Below are 21,242 nucleotides of genomic sequence, written 5' to 3'. Positions count from 1 at the left end.
CAATGCTCATTTTCTGCTTTTTGTTTGTTTTAATTTTAGCCACCCTAGTGGGTGTGAAGTGGCATTTTATCAACTTGGTTTTGATTTGCATTTCCTTAATGACTAATGATGTTGAGCATCTTTTCATGTGCTTCTTGGCCATTTGTATATCTTCTTTGGGGAAAGGTCTATTCAAGTCTTTTGCCCATTTTTCTTTCTTTTTATTTCTTTTATTTCACCTGTGACTATAGACAGGATCCAAAAAGGAGATTTCCAGTCTCTTTCCTGGGTTTAATGGAGACTTACCTTACCCTTCTGTGTTATTTTTTAATTTGGTTGTGTGGGCGGCAAGCCACTCAGGTGCCGAGATAAGAGACCGAGGACATGAGCTGTTCCAGTATAATAAAATATAAAATAAGAATAGTTATACCAGATATAGATCTTAGATATGATTATATATGAATATCATTAATCAGTAGTTTGTAGCAATTACTCTTTATTCCAATATTATAATAACCCTCGCTCTATAATCATAACCCAGGAAAAACCAGGCCATACAGAGATAGGAGCTGAGGAGACATAGTGAGAAGTGACCAGAAAACAAGAGCGTGAGCCTTCTATTATGCCGCGACAGGGCCACCAAAGGGCTCCTTGGTCTAGCGGTAACGCCAGCATCTGGGAAGACGCCCGTTGCCAAGTGGACCGTGGAGTCTCCCTTTCCCTGGGGGAGTTTAGAGAAGACTCTACTCCTCCACCTCTTGTGGAAGGCCTGACATTAGTCAGGCCCGCCCGCGGTTATCCGGAGGCCTAACCGTCTCCCTATGATGCTGTGCTTCAGTGGTCATGCTCCTAGTCTGCCTTCATGTTCCATCTTGTACACCTGGCTCTGCCTTTTAGTCAGCAGTAGCAAATTAGTGAAAGTACTAAAAGTCTCCGATAAGCAGAAATAATAGTATAAGCTGTTTCTCTCTTTCTCCTCTCTCTCTGCCTTGGCTGCCAGGCAGGAAAGGGCCCCCTGTCCAGTGGACATGTGACCCATGTAGCCTTACTTATCATTGGAGATGGTGCACACTCCTTATCCTGCCCCCTTTGTTTTGTATCCAATAAATATCAGCACAGCCTGGCATTCGGGGCCACTACCGGTCTCCGCATCTTGGTGGTAGTGGTCCCCCAGGCCCAGCGGTCTTTTCTTTTATCTCTTTGTCTTTTGTCTTTATTTCTATGCTCTCTCGTCTCCGCACACGAGGAGAAAACCCACCAACCCTGTGGGGCTGGACCCTACATGTTGTTTGTCTTTTTGTTGTTGAGTTGTAGAGATATCAACTTTGAAATGAACTGACTCTTCAGCCTATGCCTCCTAGCCCCTCATTTAAAGTGCTCCTCCTCTTCTTTTAAGTCTATATACAGGCAAATAGCTTCAAAAGCTGGAAGAGACCCTTAATGTCATTTTTCTCCACCTTCAGGTTGTCCCCCATTCCTGCAGTTTTTTGAGTTCCCAAACTTCAAAATTGGCTGTGTATCCTCAGTGATTCCTGCTGCATGTTGTCCTCTACTATTTTGGCTCTATAAATAATCAGAAATGTGGCCAGCGCAGTGGCTCATGCCTGTCATCCCACCACGTTGGGAGACTGAGTTTGCAGCATCGCTTGAGCCCAGGAGTTCAGGTTACACTGAGCTATGATCTTGCCACTGCACTCCAGCCTGGCCTATAGAGTAATATTTTGACTCTAAAAAACAAAAAAGAGGAAAGAAGAAAAGTTATACAAAAATCACACATTAGATTTGTTCTTTTTTTTTTCTTTTTGAGACAGAGTCTTGCTCGGTCGCCGTCCAGTGGCACGATCTCGGCTCACTACAACCTCTGGGTTCAAGCGATTCTCGTGCCTCAGCCACCCGGCTAGCTGGGATTGCAGGAGCGCGCCATTACTCCCGGCTAATTTATTTCATATTTTTAGTAAAGACGGGGTTTCGCCAAGGCGGCCAGGCTGGTCTCGAACTTCTGACTTCAGGTGATCCGTCCGACTCGGCGTCCCAAAATTCTGAGATTACAGGCGTGAGCCACCGTGCCCGGTCTTGATTTGAACATAAAGGTTCCAACACTCCCAAACACAAGGTGACCCCATTTACAACTGGATCTTCAATAAGCCTCTGGTGATTCAATTTCCACCAATTAGAAAGAGCCCAACCAGAACACGCAGGCGCCTTAACGCTGAGGGCATAACGAAGGCAAAGAAGGCGTGGCTATTGCCCAAATCCAAGATGGCTACCAGGAGGCCGTCAGTTCTCGGAAGTGCGGCCCATCCTCGCTCCTGGGAGGCTCAAAGGCTCAAACGCCATTGGCAGAATCGCCGACAGCTCATCCTCCGCCCCCTGCAGGGGGCGGTAATGACAGAGTCCTAATTTCCGGTTCCGGCAGTACCGGGAGCCGAGTCGAGATGGAGGAAGATGCGACCGGCAGACGGCATTCGCTGGGAACGACGGATAGACTGGGGGCTGCGGCCTAGAGGTCCGGGCTTGGAGTTCGCCTCAGACGCGGTGGAGCCCCCGGAGTCTGAGAAGGTAAGAAGCCACCGGCTTGGGGTCCCTGACAACTAAGGTCTCTGAGGATCTACACTTGTCAAGGAGGCAAAGGATGCCTGGGGTGCCAGGCTGGGGTACCATGCAGTTTTGGGAATGAAGGACAACTGCGGTGAGGCGTCTATTCCTGGCAGAGGAGCGTGAGATTCGCTGACAGCGAAGAAGCACGGCAAGGGGCATGTTCGAAGACCTAGAGTTGGGTGTGCGGGGACCAGGACAGAGGCTGCATAAAGGGGGTGTCCCACGGAGTATCTTGAGAGGATTGTCATGTGGTGTCTGTGACGAGGGATCACGTGGGTACCTATGGAAGACCAAAGGAAAGCTGGGTGGGAATCTCACCATGTCCGAGGTAGGGAGGAGATGATCTCGAAGGAGGGTTCGGAGGCATCCCCAGGCATTCCCCTAGGGAAATGTATATTCAGTAGGACAGGTGGGCAAGCATATACGTATATTCACGTTCATGTGGTAGATAGCTCCCAGGATGCAGATGCAATAGGGAGAACAGAAGGAATGGAGGATGTTGGTCTCTATTCCCTGTTTCCAGCTGAGAAGTGGGGACCCATGGGTGTCTTGTCAGGAGTTGTAGAAGATGATTTGATTTAAAAACATCCGAATCGATCGAACGGTCATCATTGTGCTCAGTTCCAGTGACAAGTCAGGATGGAGTCAGAGGGCTCCTAACCTAGTCATTATGATCCCAGAGTCCTGGAGTAGTTGTTATAATTCTTATATATATTATGAAAGTTTGGTTCTTATTCAGCAGGTCTAGGGTGCACCCTGAAATTCTGTATTTCTAACAGGCTCCCAGGTGATGTCCATGATGCCAGTCTGTGGACCACCTTGGGTGGCAAGGACTTAGAGCGTCACTGTCCAGTAGAACTTTCTGTAATGATAATGCTTTGCTGTTAACAAAATGCCTTCACAATTATTAACTCATATGAGTTGTACTACAACTTTTTTTTTTTTTTTTTTTTTTTTTTGAGACAGAGTCTGGCTCTGTCTCCCAGGCTGGAGTGCAGTGGTGCAGTCTCCGCTCACTGCAAGCTCCGCCTCCCGGGTTCACACCATTCTCCTGCCTCAGCCTCCCGGGTAGCTGGGACTACAGGCGCCCACCACCATGCCCGGCTAATTTTTTGTATTTTTAGTAGAGACGGGGTTTCACCGTGTTAGCCAGGATGGTCTCGATCTCCTGACCTCGTGATCCGCCTGCCTCGGCCTCCCAAAGTGTTGGGATTACGGGCGTGAACCACCGCGCCCGGCCTCACCTCAGTTCTCGGAAGGTCAGCCCGTCCTCGCTCCTGGGAGGCTCAAAGGTTCAAATACCATTGGTGGAATCGCCAACAGCTCATCCTCCGCCCCCCGCAGCAGGTGGTAATGACAGAGTCCAAATTTCCGGTTCCGGCAGTACAGGGAGCCAAGTCGAGATGGAGGAAGATGCGACCAGCAGACAGCATTCGCTGGGAATGACGGATAGACTGGGGGATGCATATCATATACAGCATTGATAGGCTTTATTAGCCTGATTCAACAGACAAGGAAACTGAATTTCAGTGAAGTGACTTGGTTCCAGTCTTACACTACTGAGTAATGGAAGTGAAACTCAACATGGATCTCCTGATTGCTGGTGTTCTTTCCGTTGTATGACCTTGCCTTCTAGGTGACACTACCTTCTCTCGAGCCAGAATCTTATCCCAGAACCTAGTGAATAGTCAGTCCCATGTGAATTTTCTGGTACAAGGAGAGTAGAGGTGGAGAGGAGGAGGCATACGCCCCTGGGCCTATTTGTCCCTTTCCATTGGTGGGGTCAGTAGTGAGAGCTCTGCCTCTAACATTTCACTTGATTACTTCAGGACAAAGTGCTCACTAATTCTGGGTCACCTATTAGGTCCCTTGAGGAAGCACTTCAACATTTGTGCCTGAGCAGTGTTAAAAAGTGGAAGAAAATCCGGAATTGGAGCCATGCACATGAGGGTCTGAGAAAGAGCCCTAAAGAAGTTGGGCTAAGCTGGGAGAAGGGAAGGCTGGAGGAACTTTGCATACAGGTATCTGCAAAGAGGATTTTTTCAGAGGGTAAAACAAGAAGAATGGGATTGATATTTCCGCAGGAAGTTTGGAAGTTATGTAACAAAGAGCAGGTTGAGATCCTACCTTTTACGAGCAGCCTGCCCCTTTTGAAGGGGTAAAGGGAATGGGTGCAGTGCCCTCTCTCCTTCTGTTGTAGTGGCTTATCCCTCTAAGGCATGACCCTTGGATAGGGGTTACCTGCCTCGAAAAGTCCCCACTTCCTTGTGGGAGTTTAAAATAGATTGGCATATGTGAGAGATGGAGACAAGGTGGGAAATCGGATCCTGTCTTAGGATTTCTCATCAGGAGATGCTGGTACTTGGTGTTTCAGCTTGATAAATTGAGAAGGTGCCGTGAAACCAGGTCCTGGAACAGAATCTCTGGTTGCTCTGTCTTTTAGCTGCTCTGACCCTCTGCCCTGCAGAGCATGCATTTTGCATGTGCCTGGCAGGAGGCCCTCCTGCTTCAGCCCTGCTGTGTTTGTCTGTGTTGACAACGTGACTGCTCAGCCACTAAATTTGGTCACTCCACAGACACACTAGGAAAGCAGAGGCAGCTCATGGTTTCTCTGGAACAGAGCTGCAAGAAGTCTCTGGGCATCTGCATGGCCAGGAGCTTATGCTTAACTGTTGAGTGACCTGCAGCCATAAGGGCATTAATTCTGCCTTCCAGAGGTGGGAATGACTTGGCTTTAAACAGTGATTTGTGTTAGAATTCTTCAAATCCCATTAGGTAGAAGCATGGTGGAGTAGAGGAGAAATCTTAGCTCATATCTGCTTCTTCCATTGACCAGCTGTGTGACCTTGGGCCTGTTACTTTTAACCTACCTGACCCTCCATTTCCTCATTTATCAGAAGTGTCTAACTGTACACAAGTTAAACTGTAAGGATTACATGAGGTAGTAGTCAATCCTGGTGTTTCTCTGTATCTTCTCACCTCTTACTGTGTTGGAAATATGATCTTGCGACCCTGGATGGCAGCCACTCTGGGGCAGGAGAGACAGTCACCACCTTCTGAAGGGCTCAAAGGAGAATATTGCCCCACAGGGCTTAGTGGGTACCCCAGGCTGAGGCTGGGGAGGAGGGCCACTTTTGCCTACAGCAAGTGGCATATCATTGTTCTAGGGGTTCTCTTGATGGCCGAACTTTGCCTCTAGCTCATTTTCCACAGCCTAGATTTTCCAATCTTGCCAATCCAGTTGACTTCTGTCTTCTCATTTCCAAGCCATTGTTCTCTCTCTTTCACTATCTACATGGATTATCCTTCATTCAAACTGCTTTGTCCTGGCTGGGCGCGGTGGCTCACGCCTGTAATCCTAGCACTTTGGGAAGCCGAGGCGGGTGGATCACGAGGTCAGGAGATCGAGACCATCGTGGCTAACATGGTGAAACCCCATCTCTACTAAAATTACAAAAAATTAGCCGGGCATGGTGGCAGGCGCCTGTAGTCCCAGCTATTTGGGAGGCTGAGGCAGGAGAATGGCATGAACCCGGGAGGTGGAGCTTGCAGTGGGCGGAGATCGCGCCACTGCACTCCAGCCTGGGCGACAGAGCAAGACTCTGAGACTCAGTCTGAAAAAAACAAACAAACAAACAAAAAACTGCTTTGTCCTGTAGGAAGCCTGTGCAGGTTATGTGCACCTCCCTCAATCCTTACCTTGAAGCTGAGGTTTCCCCTCAGCTCTCAAATACTCAGTTTGCACTGCAGGTAGTCCCTATTTTAATGAAAGTTATACGGTCCAGCTCAGGGAATCCTGAAAAGCTGCCCTTGCTTCCATGGTAACCAAAAGGCAGTTCTCATGGAATAAAAGCTACCTGAAGCCTGAGTTGGGACCTTTGGTTGGGGAAGGACGCTGATTAGACGCTTGGCATGAGGTTTGCTACTGGAACTGCTAGTGTAGAATGTTTCAGCCCCCCTAGAGTTGTCCCTGTGATGTGGCTACCTCCTTTCTCTGGGATTTCTCTTAAAGTCTGGGGAGCCCCTGCTTCTCATTTCCTGGAATTTATCTTCCCAGTCTCCCTTTCTGGCTGAAAATTTCTAGTATCTTACAGAACAGTAGTGGAATACACTGGAGCACATCATATTACCACTAAGTATGTCTAATAAATGATGTCCTCTGATTTGACATTTCCTAAATGTGAAGCTCCTGATTTTATACAATTTTGAAATTAGTAAGCTTGTTAGTTTTGTTTGAAATTCTAGGCATTGGATACACTTAATATGAGGGCTACATGTGCATCAACATACTCTGGTTTCCTTCCCTCTGTATCTTTTTTTTTTTTTGAGATGGAGTCTCACTGTCTTCTAGGCTGGAGTGCAGTGGTGTGATCATGGCTCACTGCAGCCCCAACCTCCTGGGCTCAGGTGATCCTCCCACCTCAGCCACCCAAGTAGCTGGGACCACAGGTGCATGCCACCATGCCCAGCTAACTTATTTTTATATATTGTAGAGACGGAGTCTCCCTGTGTTGCCTAGGCTGACCTTGAACTCTTGGGCTCAGGTGATCCTCCCACCTTGGCCTTCCAAAGTGTTGGGATTATAGGCGTGAGCCACCGTGTCCAGCCTTTTCCTCTGTATCTTGTGTCCATTCCCCAGAGCGATACTGTGTATCCTTGAACAGACGGTTTCTTGAAGTCAGAGTCTATCTCCTCTGTCACTTCTCCCCCTTCATTATCTAAGACTGAGGTTGTGGTTTATATGCTTAGAGTTGAAAGCATGGGGTCCAACGTGTTCTGTACTCTGTAGTTCCCCAAACTCTCCAGGGAAACTACTTAGCTCTCAGGTGGTTCTTTTCTGTTTTTCTCAGAGTGAGTTATCTAATAACTGAAGAGGACTCTGCCCTTTGGCCTGTTCCTGACCTTCTAACTCCTTTTGCTGGAGGAAGGGGAGGTTGGGGGGGAGGGGTGCCCTGTGGTGTGAAAGCCCCACTTGTCCTCTCCTCTGTACTTTCTTCCAATGCAGACAGGAGAAAGTATCATATAAATGTAGTGACTGTGGGTCAGGGGAGCTCTGAGAGGCCAGCACAGGAAACCAGAAACAAAATGAGTCAGTTGGTAGGTGGCAGTCAGAGGCACCCTGCTGAGGGTGCAAGGTCAAAGGTGATGCCCCCTCAGTAGGCCCAGGAGCATCAAAACGGGAACAGTCCCTTTGAGCTTTCAGGAGCCTCCCAAATGTCACTTAGTGACGTCCCATTCACCTGCTTAAAGGCCCTGCATCCTGCCAGGTAGTTGGTTTGTCCATAGCATCCTGAGCTCTGCTTGGGTGAGCCAGACAAAAAGAATGATCCCTGGCCAAAGTAGTGATACCAGGGCCCAGACAGAGGCAGAGAGTCCGGATAGAAGATCCTGTAAGCTGGGGTAGGGAGCTGAGGAGGCCATGGAGCCAGGGGAATCATTGAAGTGAGGGACAATTTCTGGAGGAGGGAAACTGAGTAAGAAAGGCCTGGCCAAGGACCGAGAAGGGGACAGTATCCTGATCTATGAAAGAAGACTTAAGTGGGGATTGACAGAGCCAGATTGGGTGGAGTCCAAGCTTTGGGCAGGTGAGTGTCCAGGAGATGAGGGCTGAGAATGGGCCTTCAGAGCTCAGCCAGAAGGGGAAAGCAAAAAGCTCCACCCTCCTTCACATCCCTCCATGCTGCTCAAATCCCAGGTCTTCAGGCACCATGGAGGACAAACGCAACATCCAGATAATCGAGTGGGAACACCTGGACAAGAAGAAGTTCTACGTGTTTGGTGTGGCAATGACAATGATGATCCGTGTCAGCGTCTACCCATTCACCCTCATCCGCACCCGGCTGCAAGTTCAGAAGGGGAAGAGCCTCTACCATGGGACCTTCGATGCCTTCATCAAGATCCTGCGAGCAGATGGTATCACTGGCCTTTACCGAGGGTTCCTGGTCAATACCTTCACCCTCATCTCTGGCCAGTGTTATGTCACCACTTATGAGCTCACCCGGAAGTTTGTAGCTGACTACAGCCAGAGTAACACAGTCAAATCACTGGTGGCTGGTGGCTCAGCCTCCCTTGTGGCCCAGAGCATCACAGTGCCCATTGATGTAGTCTCCCAGCACCTGATGATGCAACGCAAGGGTGAGAAAATGGGCCGCTTTCAGGTGCGGGGGAACCCAGAGGGACAAGGGGTAGTTGCCTTTGGCCAAACCAAGGACATCATCAGGCAGATCCTGCGGGCTGATGGACTTCGCGGCTTCTATCGAGGCTATGTGGCTTCACTGCTTACCTATATCCCAAACAGTGCTGTCTGGTGGCCCTTCTATCACTTCTATGCAGGTAAGCAGGGACCAGGACAGTGGGGGAGGAAGGTGGGATTTCTAATGGGGCTGAGATACTGTTGCTTTATGCATGTTAGAGTGGAGGTGAGATTTAATGGGGGAATGGGTCATTCATTCAGCAAATGTTTGAATCCAAGAGGATTTAAAGATGCATAAAACATGGTTTTTACTTTCAAGGAGCTTCTAATGTAGTGAGGGAAGCAGACAGGTAAAAAGACTAGAACAGTGTGCAGCATATGCTCTGTGTGCTTTGGAGTCACTGGAAGGTGGGGGAGGACAAAAGCCATGGGATGTTTAGGATTTGAAGATGAATCTGATGGGTAATAGTGAGCTTTTGAGTTGGATGTTTTCCTTAGCATTTTTTTTTTTTTTTCGAGATGGAGTCTCACTCTCACCTAGGCTGGAGTGCAGTGGTGAGATCTTGCCTCACTGCAACCTCCACCTCCCGGGTTCAAGCGATTCTTGGGCTTCAGCCTCCCGAGTACCTGGGACTATAGGCGTGTGCCACCATGGCTGGCTAACTTTTGTATTTTTAGTAGAGATGGGGTTTCACCATGTTGGTCAGGCTGGTCTTGAGCTCCTGACCTCGTGATCTGCCCACCTCGGCCTCCCAAAGTGCTGGGATTACAGGAGTGAGACACCAGCCCCTCAGCATTTTAAATTCAAGGTGTGATATAACCTTGAACCTCTCCACTCCTGTAATGTATCTTTGTTCATAAGACATTTTACTTTTCAAGTATTTCCTATTTCCTAGAAATGGGGTTACTGAGTCAAAGATATAACATTTTTGAGGGCTTCCATAAACATACTGCCAGATTGCCTTCTCAAAGGGCAGGGTGCATTGTTGAAGACCAGGACTTGAGTGTGCCTGCTACCCTGGGACATCCACCCACAGCTTTGAGTAACCAAGACACTCGCATTAGGGCAGCCTATGTTTGCAGCCTCCCTAATCCCTGCTGTTGGCTTCCAACCCTTGGTAGTGGGCATTCTGTCCCACCCCATTGGAAACTTCTGACCAAAATTTTGATGCCTTCTTAACCTGTAATGATTTTGTTTCTGTGGCTCTGTACTTTCCTGGTGCTTCTTTTGTTTTTCTGATTATTGCTTCTTTCTTCTTCTTTCTTCCTCTTCCTCTTCTTCCTCCTCCTCCTCTTCTTCTTTCTTCTTCTTTTCTTCTTCCTTTTTTCTTTCTTCTTCCTTCTTTTTCTTCTTTCTTCTTTTTTTGCGAGCTCTATTACTTCTATTTAGCACAATGTTTCTTCTGGGGTATTTGTTAAAAGTCAGGTTCCTGGACTCTACCCTGACCCTTTAATGTTAAAAAAGCTTCCCAGGAAATGTGAGCATTTTCTCTGGAGTCTGTCTTTAGCCTTCTCTCCTCACTTGACTGCATTTACAATTAGAGCTGCATTTTTCTGACGTGTCCATCATCTCTACTTCCATTCTCAGACTAGCCTGTTGAGAGTTACGGACAGACATTCTGACTGTAGGACTTCTCCATCTACATGCATCAACTTATGTCTAAAACTTTCTTCAATTAACTAGTCTTCATCCCAAGCTGGCTCTCTTTTCTGACTTACTTTCATCGGTCAGTGGCCTTATTATTCTTCAGTTCACTGAGACTGAAGTCTTGGGGATTGTGCTTGACCACTTCTTCTTTCTTGTCCCCATGTCTAGTCCTGGTAACTCTAGAATTTCTCTCCCAACTTTCTCTTCATTCCTGCTGCCTTCCCTGGAAACCATGCCTCTGTTACCTTCCTCCTAGACTGCTGCATCAGCTTTCTAGCTGTTCCCTCCTGAGTTCTCTTCTTTCCCGTCCATCACATACATCTCTAATGGACTGACCTTTTCAACTCGCGTTGTCATGTTCAATGGCTTCCACTGCTTACTGAATAAAATCCAAACTCTTCAGCCTGGCTTCAGCCTCCCTTCACAGTGAAATCTCTTGCTTCTCCCCTAGGTATAGGCAGTCTGTGCTGTAGCCTGGGCAGGTAGTGCACAATTCCTCAACCATATATCACCTCTCCTACCACCGTGTTTTGTTCCTGCCACCCCCTACCTAGATGCCTCCCAGGTTTGCTTACCCCTGGCGCAATCATGACTTACCTTAAGTGCTCCTTATTGCCTCCTCTTCCTTCCTCTCCATGTAACCCTTAACCCAGAAGTGATCTTTCCCCTTTTTCATCCCCATGACATTGAATCTTTCTTAAGGCAGTTATACATTTGCCTTGATGTTATTTGTGTGTGCCCTATCTCTTCTGCTACGTGGAAAGGTTCTTGGAAGGGGGAGGAAACTAACATTTATTGAATGCCCATGTGTGCCAGGGCTCTGTGTGAGGGCTTGTATATCTCATAATTCCAATCTCACAATAACCCTGCTATGTAAGTGGTCTATAAGAACAGGGATCATGTCTGTTTCTGTTCACTATTGTACCTCCCAACACCTAGCTCGGGGCCTCATGAACCTTAATTGCTCAGTAAATATTTTTTGAATTAATAGACTGGTTCTTGCCACTCCTTTTTGCTTAAAGTTGCCAGTGGTGCCTTACCGGCATCTAGAATAAAATCAATTTTCCTTTCCATGGTCTATACATCTCTATTGACCTGACTTCTGTCTGCTTTTCCAGCCCCACCTTGTGCCATGCCACTCTGCTCTTCCTCACTGCTCTTCCCTCAGTTCCTGGTATACATCAAGCTCTGTTCTTGCCTCAAGGCCTTTGCAGATACTGTTCTCTGCCCGGACACCCTTTCCCCTGTTCTTTATGTGGTTGGCTCCTTCTTATGCTTCAGGCTTCAGCTTACATGTCACCTTTGCGAAAAGGACTTTATTCTATTGGAAAGAGGGCTCTTTCTGTTTTATATTTCAGCACCTTGTTTCCTTCTTAGTACTTGTCATAATTTGCAGTTATTTTACTCCCAACTCCCAGCTCCTTAATTAGAATATAAATTCCATGAAGGCATCTCCCTGTCCATGTCTCTGTTCTATGTCTGGTACTTATCATGGTGCCTGGCAGCTATTATTAAGTAAATACTCATTTATATCATTAAATACTTGTCCAGAGTCAAGCCAGTCTTAGCCAAGAGGGACTTAAACCAAGTCAGCCTGAGTTCATCTTTTGCCTGGTAGATAAGAGATTCTTAAATGTTTCTTGAATGACTAATGGAGAAAAATGAAAGATGTGGAGTCCCTCTCTCTCTCCCTCCCTCCCTTCCTTCCTTCTTTCATTCTCTTTCCTTTTTTTTTTTTTGAGACAGAGTCTCACTCTGTCGCCCAGGCTGGAGTGCAGCGGCGCGATCTCGGCTCACTGCAAGCCCTGCCTCCTGGGTTCACGCCATTTTCCTGCCTCAGCCTTCTGAGTAACTGGGACTACAGGTACATGCCACCACGCCCGACTAAGTTTTTTGTATTTTTAGTAGAGATGGGGTTTCACCATGTTAACCAAGATGGTCTCGATCTCCTGACCTTGTGATCCGCCTGCCTTGGCCTCCCAAAGTGCAGGGATTACAGGCGTGAGCCACCGCGCCTGGCCCTTTTTTTTTTTTTTTTGAGATGGAGTTTCGCTCTTGTTGCCCAAGCTGGAGTACAATGGCATGATCCTGGCTCACTGCAACCTCCACCTCCCAGGTTCAAGCGATTCTCCTGCCTCAGCCTCCCAAGTAGCTGGGATTACAGGCATGAGCCACCACGCCCAGCTAATTTTGTTTTTTTAGTAGAGATGGGGTTTCTCCATGTTGGCCAGACTGGTCTCAAATCCCAACCTCAGGTGATCCACCTGCCTCAGCCTCCCAAAGTGCTGGGATTACAGGCATGAGCCACCGTGCCCTGTCTGACATGGAGTTATTTCTACCACTTTCTTGCTTTTGTGTTTCATCTTCTCCCCAAGCCCCAGGAAAATGGCATATGTGCATGATTAAAATTGGAATCTGGATCCTGCTGTAGCTTGCAGGCCTGGAGGCCAGAATAGACAGGCCCAAGGAGGCAGGCAGTGCCAGTCCACATGCTACAGTTGTTTTTTTTGTTTGTTTCAAACGGAGTTTCACTGTTGTTGCCCAGGCTGAAGTATAATGGCATGATCTTGGCTTACTGCAACCTTCACCTCCCAGGTTCAAGCAATTCTCCTGCCTCAGCCTACTGAGTAGCTGGGATTACAGGCGCCCGCTGCCACACCTGGCAAATTTTTTGTATTTTTAGTAGAGATGGAGTTTCACCATGTTGGCCAGGCTGGTCTTGAACTCCTGACCTCAGGTGATCCACCTGCCTCAGCCTTCGAAAGGTGCGAGCCACCACGCCCGGTCCAGATGCTACAGTTTAATGATTGCAAAATGCCTTTTTCTTGGGAGAAACAGGATACCAGTGAGGCTGAGCCACCAGTTCACTTTGTTTCTGTTTGTATGCTGATTCTGGGGAAGACAGTATATTAGAACTGGGGGAGAGGTGGTTCTGGTGAAGTTTAGGGAATTCTGCCATCCCAGCTGAGACTTGGAAGCTCTCACTTCTGCCCTGCCAGCCTCCACCTCCCTGGCCACAAACTACTAAAACTAGGAGCATGAGGAAAAAAAATTTTTTTTTTTTTTTTTTGAGATGGAGTTTTGCTCTTGTTGCCCAGGCTGGAATGCAATGGTGTGATCTTGGCTCACCGCAACCTCCATCTCCCGGGTTCAAGCGATTCTCCTGCCTCAGCCTCCCGAGTAGCTGGGATTATAGGCATGCGCCATCACACCTGGCTAATTTTGTATTTTTAGTAGAGATGGGGTTTCTCCATGTTGGTCAGACTGGTCTTAAACTCCCGACCTCAGGTGATCGCCCGCCTCTGCCTCCTAGAGTGCTGGGATTACAGGCGTGAGCCACCGCGCCTGGCTGAGGGAAAAATTCTTAAAGGTATGATAACTGAACTATAGAAGAGAAAACCCTAAGTGACTTACCTCTTGGATCTCATATGCTGTTCCTTCCCTTACTCATACTGCTCCAGGGTACTGGACTTGGCTGCCCCTCGAACACTTGCTGTATGCTTGTCCTCAGGGCCCTTGCATAGGATGTTATCCCTTGCTTTGAAAGCTCTGTCCACAGATCCATTTGGCTTGCACTGTCTCCTTCAGGTCTTTGCTCAGACTTCACCTTCTTGGAATGGGCTTTCATCCTTTATCCCTGAGAGGTCTGAGAAAAAAAATAAAAAATCAAATGACAACCCCTTCCCCTCCACCGTTGGCCTCCCTATCTCCCTTTCCTGCTTTATTTTTATCTATAGCACATACCTGCTGACATAGTTGTGTATTTTGCTTTTTATTTGTTTATTATCTCTTCACACTATAATATAAATTTCCTAAGCACAGGAATTTGAGGCTCTTTTATTTACTGTTAAATCCTCAGGATCCAAGATGACCAGCTCATGGTAGTCGCTCAATAAATCTTTGTTGAATAAATGAATGAACATGTTGTCTTTCACCTCCAGAGAGAGTAAAAAGAAAATTCAATTGCAGGTAGACTTCTCAGTGGTACTGGGATGGGTTAACCTGGGTACCATTCTATCTTCATTAGCATTTTGAAAGATGAATTTTCTTTCTTGATATAGGCTGGAGAAAAGTGCTTATTATTGTAGGACATGACTTTCTATTTTAATATTGTTTTTATTTTTTAAAACATGCACGTTTCAAAATTCAAAAGTTAAGAAAGGGTATGTAGTATGCAATGAAAAGGCTCCTTACCCACCTGGTTCCCTTCTGTAGAGACAGTCAGTGTCACTAGTTTTTATTTCATTTTTAATTTTTTTTTTTTTTTTTTTTTTTGAGATGGAGTCTTGCTCTGTCACCCAGGCTGGAGTGCAATGATGAGATCTCGGCTCATGCAACCTCTGCCTCCCAGGTTCAAGTGATTCTCCTGCCTCAGCCTCCCGAATAGCTGGGATTACAGGTGTGCACCACCACGTCCGGTTAATTTTTGTATTTTTGGTAGAGACGGGGTTTCACCATGTTGGTCAGGCTGGTCTCAAACTCCTGACCTCAGGTGATCTGCCCACCTCTGCCTCCCAAAGTGCTGGGATTACAGGCGTGAGCCACCACATCCGGCTCTAATTTTTCTTTGAGACAGGGTCTTACTCTGATGCCCAGGCTGGAGTGCAGTGGCTCTCTCATGGCTCACTGCAGCCTCTACTTCCAGGACTCAGGTGATCCTCCCACCTCAGCCTTCCAAGTTGCTGGGACTACAGGCCCGCACCACCATGCCCGGCTAATTTTTATATTTTTGGTAGAGGAGGGGTTTCACCATGTTGTCCAGTCTGGTTGCAAACTCCTGGGCTCAAGTGATCCACCCATCTTGGCCTCCCAAAGTGCTAGGATTACAGGCTTGAGCCACCACTGCCTGGCCATGTCACTGGTTTTTAATATATCCTACCAGAGTTACTCAATGCATATAGAAGCAAACATTTAGTGTGTGCTTTTCTACCCTATGAGTTGGGAGGAACAGGGCAAGAGGCATAAGGTTTTTACATCAGGAAGGATTTTCTGCCCATCAGATGAAAGAAGTCAGCAAGCAAATTTTGAAATCTCCCTCTCCAAGGAATCTTGTCCTGTTTAAATGGATGATGTTGGCCAGGTCCAGTGGCTTACACCTGTAATTCCAACACTTTGGGAGGCTGAGGTGGGAGGATTGCTTGAGTCCAGGAGTTCAAGACCAGCCTGCGCAACACAGTGAGACTCTGTCTCTACAAAACATTTTTTTTTTTTTTTTTTTTTTTGAGACAGAGTCTTGCTCTGTCACCCAGGCTGGAGTGCAGTGGCGCGATCTCGGCTCACTGCAAACTCCGCCTCTCGGGTTCATGCCATTCTCCTGCCTCAGCCTCCTGAGTAGCTGGGACTACAGGCGCCTGTCACCATGCCCAGCTAATTTTTTTTCTATTTTTAGTAGAGACGGGGTTTCACCATGTTAGCCAGGATGGTCTTGATCTCCTGACCTCATGATCCACCCGCCTTGGCCTCCCAAAGTGCTGGGATTGGAGGCGTGAGCCACCGTGCCCGGCACTACAAAACATTTTTTAAAAAATTAGCTGGGCATGGTGGCACAAGCCTATAGACCCAACTACTGGGGATGCTGAGTTGGGAGGATTGCTTGAGCCCAGGAGATTGAGGCTGCAGTGAGCCATGATCATGCCACTGCACTCCAACCTGTGTGACACAAAGAGACCCTGTCTCAAAAGAAAAAAATCAATCAAAATAAATGGGTGATATCACCAAGATGACTCCTGGAAAGGGCCTGAGACTTAATAGTTTTTTGAAGGAAGCAGAGAAAATAAAAGATAGGAGTTAGGTGGCGAAAGGTGGAGGGTTTGTCTGGGTTGGGGTTGGGAAAGCCACCTGGTAGAAGCAGCAAGCACAGTGAGGGCAGACTGGTGGTGCTTTGTGTCTTTAGCCATTGTCTTTCCCTGGATTCCAGAGCAGCTCTCCTACCTGTGTCCTAAGGAGTGCCCTCACATTGTCTTTCAAGCTGTCTCGGGACCCCTGGCTGCAGCCACTGCCTCCATCCTCACCAATCCCATGGATGTCATACGAACCCGCGTGCAGGTAAGACTAGCCACTTCCCTTACCCTCCTCCTGGAGAAGCCATTAGAAGCATGACCTTCAAGCCCTCCATTGTTGCCCTCACCTCTTTGTGTCCTGGCCCTCTAGTCCAGTCAGTCTTCTCCTGAACATCTAAGCCCCTTCTGTGTGCTTAGCATCTGCAGAAGCCAGCCCACAGCCAGGCACAGTGGCTCATGCCTGTAATCCCAGCATTTTGGGAGGCTGAAGCAGGCAGATCACCTGAGCCCAGGAGTTCAAGACCAGCCTGGCCAACATGGTGAAACCCTGTCTCTACTAAAAATAAAAAATCAGCTGGGTGTGTTGGCATGCGCCTGTAGTCCCAGCTACTCGGGAAGCTGAGGCAGGAGAATCACTTGAACCCAGAGGTGAAGGTTGCATTGAGCCGAGATCGCGCCACTGCACTCCAACCTGGGTGACAGAGTGAGACTTCGTCTCAAAAAAAAAAAAAGAAGCCCGCCCAGCACTTAAAGTACCTGGAACGCTTCTCACTCTGTCTGCTACCTTGCATACCTCTCCTCCATCACATGCCCATGCCTCCAGGAAATCTTACTGGTTTCTTCCAGCCTTTACTGGAGTCCTATTCCATAGCCTATTAGCATAGCCTATCAACGACTCTTTCCTTTACCTTGCAGGTTTGTGGTTATAAGAAATATTGATTTCAGTTAATTCATAAGTCTGTCTGGTTCTTCCAGTAGGCCATAAGTTCTCTGTGGATTATGAGAATGACTTAAATAGGTTTCACAGATTTTATGGTGTGGATGCAGCAAAACCCTGACAAAGCCCTTAGTAATGCTTGTCTTCAGTCAGCTTAAAGACAGTTACACAGCACCTAGACCAGGGAAATAGAATCTGAATGATGATATGTAATATGCAAATAGTAGGTGTTGCCATATAAAGTTTTATGTCTGATTTGAGGTGGAGAATCAAAGTTGTACAAGAGAATGAAGTCACTGGGTTATGGTGAGGGGAGGCGGGAAGGAAGATAACCTTAACAGGTTGGGGATAAACTCAGCTTGCCTAGTACCAGGATGTTGGGAAGCAGATAAGTAACAAATATAGGTATTTTTGTTCCTAGGAAAGAATGCCCCCTCATTCGAAAATGAATACACTGGCATCTGGTTGGTTTGCAAATAATAAAGTGCACAGGGTCAGTCCTCATTCTTTCCTGAGCCTTATTCTGGGCGTTCTAGGAGGAGATCCAAGGGAAAGGACAGGTCTCTACTTTGAGGAGCTTCCAGGCTGGAAAGACCCAGAGGCATAGGTGAAAAAGTCCTTGACATGGCTGTGGGAAAAGTGGAAGGGTTAGGGAAGCAGAGATGGTCACATGAGAGAGTATTGGAGAGGAAGAAGGGAGTGTGGAGGAGGGTGCTGAAGGAGGTAGGGCAGAAGTGGGGGATGTTCTTAGCCATGGCTGGGATACCTTGTGAAGGTCATATCATATAAGGGGAGGTATGAACAAGGAGTGAGTCTGTCCTGTATTGGCCGAGGGGCTGAAGAGTGGTTTCTAAAGGTGTAGTTTAGGGGTAGGGGAGGGTGTGGGACTGTTGAGAAAGAAGAGAGAAGTGATTTCTGCTTGGCCAGGCTTTCAGTGTGATAGGGAAGATGCCTATATTTGTTCATGGGGTGTGTGAGAGATTGCAGAGATGGAGAGGAAGTTTCCAGCTCTGAGGCTTCAAGGGATTGAAATGATCAGAATCAAAATCAGACTGGCAGAGCTGCAGAGCGTCTTAGAGAGGATTTAACCCAGCCTCCCTGAGACCAGAGAGCAGCATCCAGTCTAAAGACTCATAGCTACATAGATTATCTCATGATATCAATGATAGCTAACATTTATTGTACACTTAACTATCTGTCACCACTCTTGTTAGTATTTATGAATATTATTTTTTTTCTTGCTCGTAACAACCTCATGGTGCAGGTACTATTATCACTGTTTTATATTTGAGGAAATTGGGGCACAAAGAGTTAAGTAAATTACCGAAGGTTATGTTGTTAGTAGGCTGGGGAGCAGAATTCAAACTCAGGCAGTCAGGCACCAGGGCTCATACTAAATCACTGTGCTGTACCATCCCTCACAAGCAGAATCCACGCCTTCCGACGTCAGAGTCTGTTTCTCCCCACTTTAGCCTAAGGCAGAGGGAAATTGAGCAGAGGGGCTCTGACTACAGACAATGGCCCTCCACTGTGTTGACTTTTCCAGGTTGAGGGCAAGAACTCCATCATCCTGACCTTCAGACAGCTGATGGCAGAAGAAGGGCCTTGGGGCCTCATGAAGGGCCTCTCAGCCAGAATCATCTCAGCCACACCTTCCACCATTGTCATTGTGGTGGGCTATGAGAGCCTCAAGAAACTCAGCCTCCGACCTGAGCTGGTGGACTCGAGACACTGGTAACCAGTGGTGGGGAGAGAAGCCTGCTGTTTTCCATACTACCGTGGGTCAGGGGCGGAGTGGAGAGGACAGCACCCTCTCCAGATGCCCCCACCACACACCCAGCCCTGCCCTGGGCCAGGTGGCCTATCTGGGATAGGGATAGAGAGACTTTGAACTGCTCTTGCTGAAGAGGCTCCACGCCTGGATCCCTTGCCTCCACTATTTAAACTTCTCTTCTGAGCTGGGCTCCCTCACTCAGTCCCTGTATTCGATACTGGCCTAAAGACCCCACCCCCAACCCTGCCAGCCCTTCTTCTGGCTTCCCCTTCCATCTGTGTCCCTGAGACCCTGAGAAGAGCTGTACATAGAGCTTGCTTACTACCACGGGTTCTTCCTCTTGGGCTTTCAGCCCAGACTCCAAGCAGCTGCTATCAACCCTCTCTCCCTTCATCTCTTAGCCTTGCTTATTTTTATTTTGGGACCGAGCTGCCCACTAGATGACTCTGCTTTTCCCTGCATTTGGGGCTAAGGTGCCAGGTACTTATTTGCACAGGGAGCAGGAGCAGCAAAAAATCTCTGGTTCTCCAGAGCACTCGTCCTCTCTTTGGAGGGGTTATTAGGTTGGGGAGAAATGTTGATACTTTTGTTTTGTGTGTGTGTGTGTGTGTGTGTGTGTGTTTTAACATCTGTGAACCAGGCTATTAGTCCTGCTAAAGCGCCAATCCCGCTGTCAGAGCTCACCCCCTTCCTAAGACAGGTAGAAAAATGTAATGTAGCTTTTTCCACAATCCAGTTCCCTGTCCCTTCAGTCTCAGGAGCCCTAGGAGAGTCTAAGCTGGGGCATCCCCTGGCCCAGAGGACTCCCGTACTGGGCAGTTCTAAGTGGATCAGGCTGTCTTGGGTGCACTGGACTTAGAGCACTACCTTGAGAAATCAGGTTGAGAAAGTAGTTGATCTAGAAGGCAACAAGTGGGCATGTGTTCCCCAGCACATTACCCAGGCCAGCAGAGCCAAACCTAGAAGAGGGCAGTGGGGAGATTCTCTGCCCCAGGCAGCCATGACATAGACATAAATACCCCAATCACTCACTTACGGCAACAAGTGTTGTCTCACTATGGTGATCTCTAAGATCCACATCACTGGATGCGTGGTCGTCCCAGTCATGGTACCCTGTGGAGGGATGCTGGAAGAACACAAAGAGCAGTTCAAAAAGTCACCCAATACCAGGACCACTGCATTTACCAGCCTGATACTGCCAAGATTATCTGATGCTCTCCTCAGGAGCTAGGAGAGGAGTGCTGCTTCTTCCCTGCCTCATTCTCCCTACCGCTACTCTCCCCAAGCCTGTGTTGCAGGTAGAGAGGTGCAGCAAATAGAGAAGGCATGTCAAACCCTGCATTTCTACCTGAGACGTGTGACCTGGATGATCCTCCAAACCCTATTGGTCCCACCCCCTGGGAAAGGCCATGGTGCCAATTTGAAAGGTGCTAGCTACCTGAAGCCTTGATATTTCTTCATGGCTGCCGCACATTCTTCCACCTTGGCCAGAACAGGTTCTGAAAACCGCTTCTCTACCTTCACCACCACCACTGCCCATCTTGATCTCTTTGAGGGTTTTCCCATTTCACTTGATTTTATTTTTGTTTATCCCTTCCTGCACTTTGTCAAGAGAGTCCTCCAGGTTCTATCCAGGAATGTTCACATCCAAAGGGTTGGACCCACCGATCATTCTGAATCTTCCTGCCCCTCCTCACTGCTTTACCCTGAGAGCCACAAATATAATGGAAGCAGTTCCCCCCACCCTCACCCCATCTCTTTAAGCTCATCCTAGCAAGACCTCTAGAGACTCAACTTTAGTCCTTCCCCGCCATTGCACAGTGGGGAAGGTGTCAGTGGGGAAAGTGTCACGGACAGGATGTAGGATCCTGCCGCTCGCGTCTTAGTGTTTCTCCCCCAAGACTCTCCTTCTGTTTTGTTGTCTTGTGCAGTGTTTTACAGCCCCTCTTGTGTTTTTCTTTATTTCTCGTACACACACGCAGTTTTAAGGGTGATGTGTGTATAATTAAAGGGACCCTTGGCCCATACTTTCCTAATTCTTTAGGGACTGGGATTGGGTTTGACTGAAATATGTTTTGGTGGGGATGGGATGGTGGACTTCCATTCTCCCTAAACTGGAGTTTTGGTCGGTAACCAAAACTAAAAGAAACCTCTGGGAGACTGGAAACCTGATTGGAGCATTGAGGAACAAGGGAAATGAAAAGGCAGACTCTCTGAACGTTTGTTGAAATGGATTCTTGTGAATATTAACAGTGAATATTCACTGTTGCACTGTACGAAGTCTCTGAAATGTAATTAAAAGTTTTTATTGAGCCCCCGAGCTTTGGCTTGCG

General features: G+C 47.8%; 1 protein-coding gene and 1 pseudogene across 8 annotated transcripts; one reads left to right on the top strand and one right to left on the bottom strand.

The window, feature by feature from the left end:
- Positions 1-216: 216 nt before the first annotated feature.
- On the bottom strand, positions 217-330 carry LOC112131426 (small nucleolar RNA SNORA26; annotated as a pseudogene).
- Positions 331-2,263: 1,933 nt separating this feature from the next.
- SLC25A44 (solute carrier family 25 member 44) lies at positions 2,264-21,229 on the top strand. Of its 8 annotated transcripts, none has more exons than XM_063724126.1 (5): positions 2,265-2,538; positions 4,442-4,598; positions 8,273-8,910; positions 16,387-16,463; positions 18,682-21,229. In XM_063724126.1, exons 3-5 carry the CDS (start codon positions 8,286-8,288, stop codon positions 18,871-18,873), a joined length of 894 nt encoding a protein of 297 aa, XP_063580196.1. In that variant the 5' UTR covers positions 2,265-2,538; positions 4,442-4,598; positions 8,273-8,285; the 3' UTR covers positions 18,874-21,229.
- The last annotated feature ends 13 nt before the right edge of the window (positions 21,230-21,242 follow it).

The sequence above is a fragment of the Pongo abelii genome, chromosome 1 (assembly GCF_028885655.2).
Source record: "Pongo abelii isolate AG06213 chromosome 1, NHGRI_mPonAbe1-v2.0_pri, whole genome shotgun sequence".
Taxonomy (NCBI): domain Eukaryota; kingdom Metazoa; phylum Chordata; class Mammalia; order Primates; family Hominidae; genus Pongo; species Pongo abelii.
This window is presented reverse-complemented; position numbering and strand designations above follow the sequence as displayed.

Coding starts and splice junctions, on each gene's coding strand:
- SLC25A44 (XM_054550177.2), top strand. CDS start 8,286: ATGGAGGACAAACGCAACATCCAGATAATCGAGTGGGAACACCTGGAC. Junction 8,911..16,311: donor CTTCTATCACTTCTATGCAG/GTAAGCAGGGAC, acceptor TTGTGTCTTTAG/CCATTGTCTTTCCCTGGATT. Junction 16,464..18,681: donor TCATACGAACCCGCGTGCAG/GTAAGACTAGCC, acceptor TGACTTTTCCAG/GTTGAGGGCAAGAACTCCAT.